Raw genomic sequence first — 12,816 nt, 5'->3', positions numbered from 1 at the left:
AGAAGCATTAGCGCCTTGTGAAAATATTCTTTTATTGAGTGTTTGTATAATTGACACTGATGCCCTAAATAAAATGTATGTCCTTCAGATGTAACGGGAATAGTATATGGAGACCAGGTGGAAATTATTTAATCGCAAAATAAATCCAGCAGTTCAAAATTAGGAACTAAACAGCATCACAAAGACTTTTCCTTTCACTCAACTTTAAATCAAAATGCTAGGATGGATCGCTCTGTAAAGAGACAACTTTATTTATTTATTTATTTTTATCCTTGTAAATGTTTCACAAGTTATCTATCAGGCTGCTGTCATATAAAATATATATAAAAAAATATTTTCCATTGGTTTTGTGTTATATTTAAATCTTCTGATAGACTAAAACGTGTTTGATTATTAATAGGTGTTCCACATAGAAAGGAACTGAAATAAATGTTTAAAACTCTGTGTAACGACTAAATATATCAGGTCCACTTTTTAAAAATGTAATTAATTAAATAAAACAGCATTTCTATGATATTTTAACTTTCCCCCCAAAAAAACCTTTATAGAAAGAAACATAATAAACTGAACACAAGTTATTAATTAACATTTACAGGAATGAACAGAAGCAAAGAGGCTTATTCACGTAAATACATCAAATGAGGTGTATAAATAAAGTGTTTTTGTTTAGAGAATAAATTGACATCACTAAACTTACATCTGTGTTTCTGTATTTCCAATAGAGTATTATTAGAGACTAACAATATAGTTCTGTTTATTGCTTTTGGCTCCAAACAGTAGAGTCTAAATTATTTAGGGGCACCCAGCGCCGGATGCGCCAATAAAAGTCTAACATGACGTTGCTTGCGACTTGACGTTAAAAGGAAATCTCCATGCAGACTGTTTAATCAATTTCCGAATCAATGACACAACACAATATTTAGATAAACTGCAGATTGCTTGCTTCTTGACAAATGTTTTAACTTAGCTATTTATGGCTGCTTGATCTCTGCTGTTGCGTCCGAGTGGACGATTTAAATAATTTACCGCTTAACCAGCGAGTTACGACACGAAATATCCGCTAGTTCTGCGCTCGACTAGTCGAGTCTGTTTAAAGATGGCGCTGTAAAGCCCATGATTTGTTTTCTATGGGTGCAAAGTATGTTTAAGTGCATTAACCGAACGGCCCAGTTCACCAGATATCTCAAGTCAACAGGAAACAGCGTCTGTGTTAACCAAGGTTTTAGGTAAGACTCGCCGGTTCATGTTTTAGGCTTGAAATAAAAATAAAAGTAACGCCGGCTTAAGCACGACAAGACGGTGAGGCTACCGGAACAACGTTAGCTGGCTGAGCCGCTCAATTTGGTTAGGTGATTCAGCTAACGGCTATTAGCCTCGTTGCTATATTAAGATGCAGCTTTAACAATTATCTAACATGACTGAATACGAAACTTTTTCCAATTTATTCAACAATCCCTCTAAACCCAGCGGCTGAAGTCGGCGGTGTCTTGGCGCGTGGTAACCTTTCTGTCATATACTAAACAGAACAAGCTAATGCTAGCCTTCCTATTGTGAGTCAGAGGGATTAAACATGCTCTCCCGATGTTCCATATAAATAAATAAAACAAAACCTCTGCTTTTAGCTATTTTAATCTGCTCCATTTGTTTGTTTTTAACCACACTAATATTTTTTATGTCAGTTCTATACATGTTAATATTTATACCCGTTCAGCGGATGACAAGTATGGCAAGCGGTTAGTATTTAAAAAAAAAATAATCCGTACGTTAAAGCCTTATAGTAATCCTTAAATCAATGTTTCCCAACGCACATTGCCCTGTATGTTTTAGGCGTTTCCCAGTTTCAGCACACCTGATTTAAACTGATGATTGATTAACAGGTTTTTACTGAACTGCAGTCATCTGCATCAGGTGTTTAAGCTGTGAATCATCATGTTTTGAGAACTAGATAATTTTCTGAACTGTAAACTTGTCGAAATAAGCAATTAATCGCAAGATAAATTAAAATGAGCTCGTTAAATTCAATTTTGATCATTTTTTGGTAGGTCAGTTTTGTTTACAGAAATGTCATAATCCACATTATTTATAGTTTTTGTTGTAAGTGGAGCTTTTTTCAGGATTTATTTGTTGCATTTTTTATGCATTTTATTTTACTAACAGTGTTTAGTGTTCTTTATACAATTAAAGTTTATTAATCTTTGAGAAGGAGCAAACTTGCATTATGCCAATATCAATATATTACTTGAAAATGGTCTAGAAATTACAATATTATCAATATTATAAACTTGACCTCTTATGATTTTATTTGTATTATTAATATTTAACTTCTTAGATGGAGTAGTTTATCAAAGAATAAGCAAATTCTCCTGGGGGATCAATAAAGTATATTCTATTCTACTATAAATATCGCCAAACTAGTAATGTGACCTTTCATCTGTTATCCAGTTTCGTTTTGAGTTCTGTTTAATTTTTATGCAATTATGGTGCATAGTGGCAAAACCTGAAACTGCTGCTCGGCAAGTAACTCAACAGGTTGTTGCTTGGCAACCGAAGGATGAGTGAGTTGCTAGGTAACCAAAGTGTGATTGAGTTGATTCCACCAACTGTGCAGGTTGAGCAGCTGCAGCCGTTCCTCAAACTACATCCCCCAGAATGCAGTGCTGTTCTGAATCTCTGTTTTGTGAAATTATTGAAAATTATATCGGACATATTTTCTATTGTTATTGATCACATGTCTATTACGATATTTGGTTTGTTTAAAAAAGTAAACAAACTATTTGGTTTGTTTAAAAAAAGAGGGAAAAAAGCTACAGTTTTTCAGGTAGATCGAACGTGGTTTTATCAGTTTTACAGTTGATGCTAATGTTTCACTTAAATGAATAAAACGATTAAGGTGTAGATAATCCTTAATCTACACCTTATCAGGGGTGGGCACTCCTGGTCCTCGAGGGCCGGTGTCCTGCAACTCTTAGATGTCTCCCTGGTCCAACACACCTGAATCCAACAGCTGAATCTCCTCCTAAGTGCAGTCAAGTTCTCCAGAGTCCTGTTAACGACCTCATTATTTGACTCAGGTGTGTTGAAGTAGAGATGCATCTAAAAGTTGCAGGACACCGGCCCTCGAGGACCAGGAGTGCCCACCCCTGCCTTAGATTAAGGTGCAGTGGAGTTGTTGTAACTCCACTGCACTGTAACAATAGAAAGGTCTTTGGAGTCGATGGTGCCGACTTATTGATTCCAACATCCACTTAAATGTGTCCTTCAAGCTGCTGCTATACTTGGCTCACCCCACTGGGATTTATTACAACTTGAAACTGAACTGGGAGGATAATAACTCATTATAATCTAATGGCTGGTTAAGAGTTTCTGGATTGTACGGTTATTTTTGGGACACTCACACACTAAAATGGATGCAAACATGCTCTAAATCAGGGCTGTCCAACGTTTTTGCATCAAGGACCAGGATCCCATAGCTGAAAATACTCAGGGACAGTGGAATATTTATGGAGCTAAATGGTGGCCATAAAATTGTTCAAAAGAAAAAATAATTGAAACCAAACATTTTGAAGCTGAAAAAAATGTTACAAGCTACTTTTCATATTCAAGTTTTCTTTTCAGAGACAAATTTATGTAGCAATCAAGTTTATTTGTATGGCACATTTCAAAGTGCTTTACATCATAAAAACACAAAAATACAAAGGCATAAAAGACATAGAGTCAACAATTGTTTCATCTATTATGGCTGAAAAGTAACTCTAAATAAGTAAACAATTTCATTCGTTTTTTACTGGAAAGTGTTGGGCACAGATAATATTTCCTTTACTGGCCATGTTTTCTTTTAGTTTTAACTTTATAAACAGTAACTGTAAGTATGTAGCAACTTTTTATTTAAAATAAGAAGACTTGAGCACATTCATTCTATTAATAACAAAAGTTTTGGTTTTTTTTTTGAATAAAATTGCATTTTTGTTGTTTAGAATAGACTAAACGATTTTCTAGACCAAATAATCTGAAAAAATTACCCAAAAAGTTTGGAAACCTTTTATTATGTCTTAACCTTTTATTAAGACAAAAGTTTCTGCTTTGTTTCATTAAAATATTGCATGTTTAATTTATTGATGACAAAATTCTTTTGCTTTTGAAGTCAGAAAAACAGTATGTATGGAGCAAAATTCAGGCCGGAAAGTTTGCTAAAAAAAAAAAAAAGAAAGAAACAAAAAAGTTTGAAACTGGAATTCTCGCTCTAAAGAAGTAAGTTCCCACTGTAAGACCAAATACAGAGAATTCTTGAACTGCAGTCAGGGGGCCACACGACATCATTCCAATGGCCACAAATGGCGCATGGGCCACGTGTTGAGCAACCCCATGCTACATTTTTATTTGTCTCTCTTCCCTGCAGGCTGGTGTCATCCTTACCTCTCAGAATGACGGAACCGGCTGTGAGGAGGGTGGTCACCGATATAATTCGGTCTCCTGAAGACAGAAGGGACTACCGGGGCCTGGAGTTCAAAAACGGACTCAAAGCGATGCTCATCAGCGACCCGACGACCGACAAATCATCAGCCGCACTGGATGTGCACATAGGTAAAGTCTTCACTCTTCCCGCTTCTTCACTGCAAAAGCACAACATCTTACCAAGTATTTTTGCTCTAGTTTCTGGTGCAAATATCTTAGTACACTTGAAATAAGAAAAACAAACTTGCATGTAACTTTTCAGCCAGACATAGGGCTTGTTTTAACTCCATAATGTATTAATATAGATGAAAAATTACTAGCAGTGTTGGCAGATTACTTCACTTATAACATGTGGGAAAATCTTGTGTTCTAAGTTTAGGTCTGTTAAGATGGCACATATTACTGGATGATAAATTGTCCTAGAAATTATTGTAATAATTGATAATATTGTTGTTTTGAGCCAATATATGTATAGTCATTGCAAAAACACAAATTCTTACCAAGTATTTTTGGTCTAGTTTCTAGTGCAAATATCTTAGTTCACTTGAAATAAGACAAAACTAACTAAACTAACCTTCCAGCACAAAAAATTGCTTTTACTAATTACTGTTTTAAGTCAGTAATTCACAACATTATGATTTATAACATAGGAAAAATGTCTTGTTATAAGTGAAATAATTTGCCAGTGGAACTAGAACTCGGTTGCCAGGTAACGGGCTGGGCTTGGTTGGCGTTGCTAGGTAACAATTGTGAAATAACTGAAATAGTCTGCCAGTGGAACTCAAACTTTTTCATCCATATTAAGGAATTATTTACTTGCACAAGTTTCTTTATCTTAATGAAAAGTTATTTCTAAGTTAGTTTGTCTTACTTGAGGTTTACTAAGATCTTCGCACTAGAAGCTAGACCAAAAATACTCGGTAATATTCAGTGTTTTGCAGTGTTCATAATCCAACGTCCTGATTAATTTGGTGAATTAATAATTGTTTGTGGTTCTTTCCCAGGTTCCCTGTCTGACCCAGAGAACATCTCAGGCCTGGCCCATTTCTGTGAGCACATGCTGTTTCTGGGAACAGAAAAATACCCCAAGGAGAACGAATACAGCCAGTTCCTTAGCGAGCACGCAGGAAGCTCCAACGCCTTCACCAGCGGCGAGCACACCAACTATTACTTCGACGTTTCCCATGAGCATTTGCAAGGAGCGTTAGACAGGTAGCTTCCCTGTTTGCTCTGATCAGCCGGTTAGCATCCGTGTTCAGCAGCCGGTTAGCATCCGTGTTCAGCAGCCGGTTAGCATCCGTGTTCAGCAGTATTGTTTACCAGGGTTTTTTGTGCTGTATGGACTTTTGACGCATCATGATGATGATGGTATCTGTTTGCAAAAGTGTCGGTATTGATATCAAGTGTTTCACTTTTCATCTCATGAGATGGAATCCCAGTGCATTCTGGGAAAGTTTGATTTCAGTGTTTTTCATCTGATCAAGAAAAGTTTATGTCCTTCCTTTCTTGCTGGAAAATGACAAAAACATGTACAAGGAAAAAAGTGCTTTAGTCTAAATTTTATTAAAAGTTTAGATCTTTATACTTAACGTAAAGTTTTGTATTTTTATGCTTTCCGATTACCAACAAGCTGCGTTTCTCTGAGGCTTTCCATGACCTTAATCCGTAACTCTCACAGATTATTCAGAACATTAATCAGCAGATTAATCAGAAGGAAATATACTTTTAAAGTTCAAAGATTACTTCAAATCTCTGACAGCATTTTAGGGCCATTGTGGATAAAAAAGAAAAAAGGAGTAAAACAATCTATGAAATTTTCCAGAAAAAACAAGAAAATTTCTGAGTTTGAAAAGTTGAAAATCAGCTTGAAAAAACTCAAAAATTTTTAATTGATCTCAGAAGTTTCTAGAAAAAACAAGAAAACTGAGTTTGAATAATTGAAAATATTTGACTTTTGAAACTCAGAAATTTCGGAGTCATTTTTACTTATTTTTTCAAAAATTTCTGAGATTAATCTCAGAATTAATTTGTGAAAAATTCAGAAATTTTCTAGAAAAAAATATTTTTTCATCTCTTGAAACTCCAAAAAAGGTGTTTTTTTTCCCACATATTTCTGACATAAATCTCAAAATTTCAGATTTTTTTTCTAGCAAATTTTCAACTACTCATTCTCAGAAATGCATTTGTTTCGTATAAAAAAATGTCTGACTTTTTGGTGGAAATGTACTCCTTTTCTTCCTATGACGGCCTTATAGGCCTTCAAGTCTGCAGTAGTGGTGAACCATTTTTAGATAAGTACACTTTAAAACTGTTTTGGTTGTGAACACAGTAGAATAATCCTGTCTGAGTGAAGAGGATCACCTGCTGTATTTTCTGTTTCCTCATTTGCATGGCAGTTGCTCTGAGCTTGTCTTCATGGAAATGATTTATTATCACTTTGTTTAAATGCAGATGGCTCTGCTTTACACACTAATGATGCTGCTATGTATCTCCACTGCTTTGTTTACAAACTCTTAACAATGAGGAAAATGGAAAGCAGGATCTGCTGCTTTATGCTCGGTCTGAATAGTGAATGATTTTTTCAGGTTTGCCCAGTTCTTCCTGTGCCCTTTGTTCGATGAGAGCTGTAAGGACCGGGAAGTGAATGCCGTCGACTCCGAACACGAGAAGAACCTGATGAATGACGCCTGGAGGCTGTTTCAGCTGGAGAAAGCCACCGGAAACCCAAACCACCCATTCAGTAAATTTGGAACAGGTAGAAAGCCGCGCCAAGCCCTTCCTGAACTCATTTAAATATCAGTAGATTATCCATTTGGATTTGTTTTGTCACCATTACATTTATGATAAATTAAGATACGATGGGTCCAGCTCAATAGAAGTTATTTTATTAGTTTGAAAAGTGAAACTCTTAAAACAAATTGGAATTCTGAAAATAAATTAACTTAATGGAAACACGGCAATTTAGAAAAAAAGTTTACGTTTTTGGTAAATAGTTTTTGCGCTAGTATGAGGTGGTTCTTTAGCTATATTAAAATTAGTACGTTTAACAGCAATGGAAACTCTTTTTTTTTTGCATCACATGAGTCACATGATCAATAACCAGATGTTACTACTGGCAGAAATGATGAAGACGACAGGAAGTGGTTGGAGGGTAACGGCGTATCACATTTTGTTTTTTTTTTAACTTATTATTTTTATTTTCCTTTTGTTGCATATTACTTTATATAAGAAAAAAAGAAACATATTCTATTACAATTTTAAGTGAGCACGGCATGTTTTTTTTTTTTATTGCGTGAACAAACTTATTGACGTGTGATTTTTAATTGTTTCCTTTTTAATGGAAACGGTAATTGCGGAATTATGTTTTTAATTTTTAGCGGAATACCAACAAAGTTTTGCACACATTTGTAATGGAAACACAGCTAGCATAAAGAGCAGCTGGGGGTACAATCGTAGTTAAATATCATCACAAAGCTGCAATGTATCATTTAGTGGTAAAGATAATTAGATACTGGATTTTTTTTAATCTTTAGTTGAGATTAATTTATTCTTGTGGTGTTTTTATTGTTTTGCAGGCAACAAACTAACACTTGAAACCAGACCCTCTAAAGAAGGGGTCGATATTCGTCAGGAACTGCTGAAGTTTCACTCTACGTATTATTCTGCTAATCTGATGGGACTCTGCGTGTTGGGAAGAGGTAAGGACTAACCAGTGAATAATTTTATTCAACCCTTTCAATAAAACGAATGGATTCAGCCATTTAATCCAGTCTGAGTTGATAAGTATTGTGCGTGTTATTCTATAATACAATAAAAAGGATTTTCTCCCATAAAGAAGCATAAAAATATTTTCTAAAATGATTTATTTGAAGGGGATTAAGAGTTATCTAATACAACCTGGAGTTATGGCAAAAAGCAATTCAGAAACAGGAAGACATTCACAGATATCGGTCTTAAAAGGGTTACAATTACATTTACATGAGTAACTTTTTGGAAAAGAATTATTTTTAGGAGTGTTTTTACTATGCTGTACTTTTTACTTGAGTATTTTTATTATGAAGTATTTCTACTTTTGCTTGAGTAAAATTTCTGTACTTTCAACCCACCGGATGAAAAACAAACATGTTTTAACCAAAACTTCTCCAGACACAGACACACACCTGCAGTTTTTCTAAAAGTTTCATAAAGTTTTTTATTGAAAGAAACATTTTCTTTTTGTTACTTATATGAATTATTGTCATTTTCATTCTTAAAATACCAAAATTCCCACGTAACTTTATATTTTGGTCCGTCTGATGTAATTTTTAAATATTAAATGATTGATAATTTGATCAGTTAGTACTTGTGTAAACTTTTTATCAAATGCTTTGTTTTACTCTCAAGTAATTCCCTAGATGGCTCATTTTACTCGTATTTAAGTAAAAATATGTCGTTACTTTTACTACAGTAATATTTTCGTGTACTCTATTCACTGTAAATACGTATCTAAATCTCTGCAAACTTTCATGGTTGAACAATAAGGAAGAAACTGGGGAAAATATCTGACATGAGCAGTTTCCAAGGTAAAACCACACAATGGCCTGTCTCACCTTGTCATATGTGATGAAACTTTATCGTGATGAAACCTTGGATGCTGCTGTTCCAGAAAACCCTGAAGGAGGAAAAATGTCCAGCTGAGGCAAAGTGCACATTGACTTTACAGCAATTAAATTACCTACAAAAAGATGGCTCAAAAAAGCTAAACTAAATTAGTTTTTTAATAGCCTAGTCAAAGTCTGGACTGAAATTTCAATTTAGGTCCAGAAATTCTTCAAATATTTGTAGAGTAGGGCGGTTGGTGGAACAACCAGTTATTTGGGGTAAATACTTTCCACATGTTGTTTTGAATCGTTGTTTCTCCTCTTAATAGATAAAATCAACCGAAGGCTGAGCTCCGTATTTACTCAGGTTCAATTCGTCTGGCATTAACATTTATTGGGGTGACACAAAAAGCAAAGCAGACAGTGAGAAATGTCCGTTAGGATAAGTTTTAGGGCCATACTAAGAAAAAAAATAAAAGAATAAAGTTCCGATTCTACGAGAATAAAGTCATGATATTTACTTTTGATACTTTGATTTTATTTGTCTATCTATTACAGTAAATAGACAAGTGTAGTTTATAAAGCAAATAAGACAAGAATAAAGTCTGTTGAAATAATAATTATTTTACATGTGTTTTGATCTTTCCAGAGTCTCTTGATGAATTAACCACCATGATGGAAAACCTGTTTGGAGAAGTGGAAAACAAGAACGTTCCGGTTCCAGAATTCCCTGAGCATCCGTTTCAGGAAGAGCACCTTAAAGTGGGTCATTACATCTTTTAGAATATTTCCTGCAAATTTAAAACAGTTAAACTAATCTTCCCTTTTCCCCTGGTTTTTTGTGTTAAAGCAATTCTACAAAGTGGTTCCCATCAAAGACATTAGGAACCTGTATGTGACCTTCCCCATCCCAGACCTGCAGAAGTACTACAAGTCGAACCCAGGCCATTATCTGGGACACCTGATCGGCCACGAAGGACCCGGCAGTTTGTTATCCGAGCTCAAGACTAAAGGTACTGCGTCATATTTTATCTTCTGTTAAAGTTTTAGATTTAAGTTAGCACTTTTATGCAATCCTATCCAGATGTTAATTTGATTTTTGGGCACCAGAAAGTTGGTTTGTCACATCTGGGAACAGCAGATGGAAAAATCTGAATTATTTTCCAGTTTTTAATGAAGGAAGCTGAGAAGTTAAAACCTCTGACAGGGTTTGTTTCTAGTTCATCCCAAACAGGAAGTAGTTATCGACTCAAGTCAGTCAGGTTCAGATTAAGTGAATCATGTTCATAGTTCACTTCTTAAAAGTTCTTTGTTCACAGCTTCTAGATGAACTAGTTCTCATTTATTTATCATCATTAGTCTGAGATGAAGTTTGAAAACATTTTTTTTACTCCTTTTCCTTTCATTCTTTCTTTTTGCTCCTTCTTTCAATCTTTTTGCTCTTTCAATCTTTTTTGCTATTTCAACCTTTTTTGCTCTTAATTTTTTTTCTTCTTTTAATCTTTTTGCTCTTTCTTTTGCTATCTTTCACTCCTGACATAAACTTTAAATTCCATCAAAGTTGCTCTCATTCATATATTTAATAATTAAAACTTTGAAAATCTATTTGTCACTTCAGTCACCTGTAGTTTTCTTATTACCATCAAATCCGTTCTCTCTCTTCTCCTCTTCCTCTGTTTCTGCAGCTCAAACACTGAATAACTACCAAATAATGTAATCTGAAGTTGTGTTGGACTCAAGAAGACACTGATTTCACTTTTAAATATATTCCTACAACCATAAAATCTAAATGAATGCAGATCATCTTTATAAACAGCAACTTTCCTGTTTCATCCTGATTCAGTTTAAACACATTTAACTGATTAAAATCTTCAGTTTCTTACCTGCAGGATGGTTGGAGAGACGAATTCAAAGCTGCTGCTTCTCTGTGTCAATAAATAAAACTAAAAGTGATAAAACTCTCGGTGCAATCTGATAGGTTTAAGTGTTGGATCGTTTGGCTAATATCTTTATGTAGAAAGTGAAATCAAAAGCAGGAGCCCAGACATTCAGCCCTCACAGAACCAAGTTTAAATCCAGAATAAATCTTTGGTTCGTCCCCAAACAGAAGGACGGTGAATGAGTTTCCTGTTTGACTCGAATGAAACGCATTTCCTGTTCCTGTTCAGGCTGGGTGAACACGCTGGTTGGAGGGCAGAAGGAAGGAGCCAAAGGATTCATGTTCTTCATCATCAACGTCGACCTGACGGAGGAGGGGCTCTGTGAGTTTACCTTATAATACAAATTATTTTATTTTTAAAATATATTTTTATTTTATTTAAAAATACTAAAAATATGTGTAAAATAAAATCTAAAATTGTATTAAATTTTTTAAAAATAAAATGCTTTAGTTTTAAATTAAATTTAAAAAATAAAATGTTGTATTTTTAAATAAATATTTTAAAATACAATATTTTATAATTTTTTATTGTACTTTTAAATATTCATTTAAATATAATTATTTAAAAATAAGTATTACATTTTTAAAATAAAATTAAAATTTTTTTTACATGCTCAAATAAGCATTTTTTTATATAAATATTTTACATAAAATACTTTATATATATATATATATATATATATATATATATATATATATATATATATATATATATATATATATATACTGTATATTTAAAAGTAAAATAAAACCAAAGTGTTTTTTATTTTAGAATAAAATAAAACTTTGGTTCTTATGGCAGCAGTTCAAAATGTTTGCAGAGATTGTGTGAAGACTTGTTTACTAGACAATTAATTCATTTATTGAAATAATTGTCAACTAATTTAACAACCGGAGTAATCAGACTCTAAATCCTGCTGTTTGCTAAAATAACACACTGAGAGAACTAATTAAGCCAAAACTGTGCAAGAAATATAAATATTTTTAATTTAAGATGAAAAAACTGTAAATATGTTTACCCAGAACTCCTGAAGTAGCAGTTTTATTTCCACCTAAAAAATAAACTATTTAAAAGTCTCCTATTAAACACCTTTTGCCGGTTTATGCACATCGACTCGTGCAAAACCTCTGAAGATGTTTGCAGCGTGTCTGAAAGGAAGTGGGCTTGTTGACTGACTGTAGGGTGATTTGTCGCTGCAGTGCATGTTGAGGACATCATCTTCCACATGTTCCAGTACATCCAGAAGCTTCGCACCGAAGGTCCTCAGGAATGGGTGTTTGACGAGTGCAAGGTCGGTTCTGATTCACTTCATTCATGTAGCAACAGTTCACAACAAACGACGCCTTGAGGCTGTTTACAAAGAAATAGATATCATTCTACTGCTCTATATATCTAGCTCTATCTGTGTCTATAGCTCTCTAGGTCTAAAGCTCTCTAGCTCTATGTCTATAACTCTATATCTATAGCTCTCTAGCTCTAGTACTATGTCTGTAGCTCTATATCTAGCTCTATTTAAGCTATAGATAGCTTTCCAGATCTCTAGCTCTGGATCTATATGTATAGCTCCATATCTACAGATCTAGGTCTATAGCTCTATAGCCATACACCTCTAGTTCTTTAGCTCTAGCTCTCTCCGTCTTCCTAATCTGCACATTTTTACCTTCCAGTTAACTTTCCATTCATATGCTTTGAGTTATTAGAGTCCTCTGTGAAGAGCAATGTTAGTTTGTAACGACCCTTTGAACTGGATAACTGTCAGCACTTTTACACTTAAATTATTTTTACAATAACATTTATTAGTTAAAAATACAGTTCATGTAAAATTGTACTTTTTAAAAATTATG

At 34.2% G+C, this 12,816-nt stretch overlaps 1 protein-coding gene across 1 annotated transcript; it reads left to right on the top strand.

The window, feature by feature from the left end:
* The first annotated feature begins 1,092 nt into the window (after positions 1–1,092).
* On the top strand, positions 1,093–12,810 carry LOC102221704 (insulin-degrading enzyme). The gene is made up of 9 exons (XM_023327110.1): positions 1,093–1,226; positions 4,397–4,581; positions 5,457–5,664; positions 7,038–7,207; positions 8,028–8,150; positions 9,682–9,794; positions 9,883–10,045; positions 11,201–11,293; positions 12,172–12,810. Exons 1-9 carry the CDS (start codon positions 1,114–1,116, stop codon positions 12,318–12,320), a joined length of 1,317 nt encoding a protein of 438 aa, XP_023182878.1. The 5' UTR covers positions 1,093–1,113; the 3' UTR covers positions 12,321–12,810.
* The last annotated feature ends 6 nt before the right edge of the window (positions 12,811–12,816 follow it).

The sequence above is a fragment of the Xiphophorus maculatus genome, chromosome 22 (assembly GCF_002775205.1).
Source record: "Xiphophorus maculatus strain JP 163 A chromosome 22, X_maculatus-5.0-male, whole genome shotgun sequence".
NCBI lineage: Eukaryota > Metazoa > Chordata > Actinopteri > Cyprinodontiformes > Poeciliidae > Xiphophorus > Xiphophorus maculatus.
This window is presented reverse-complemented; position numbering and strand designations above follow the sequence as displayed.

Bases quoted from the DNA above. Each gene is read 5' to 3' on its own strand.
- LOC102221704 (XM_023327110.1), top strand. From the start codon at position 1,114: ATGATTTGTTTTCTATGGGTGCAAAGTATGTTTAAGTGCATTAACCGA. The intron at 1,227-4,396 runs GTAAGACTCGCC...TCTTCCCTGCAG, and splicing joins TGTGTTAACCAAGGTTTTAG to GCTGGTGTCATCCTTACCTC. The intron at 8,151-9,681 runs GTAAGGACTAAC...TGATCTTTCCAG, and splicing joins ACTCTGCGTGTTGGGAAGAG to AGTCTCTTGATGAATTAACC.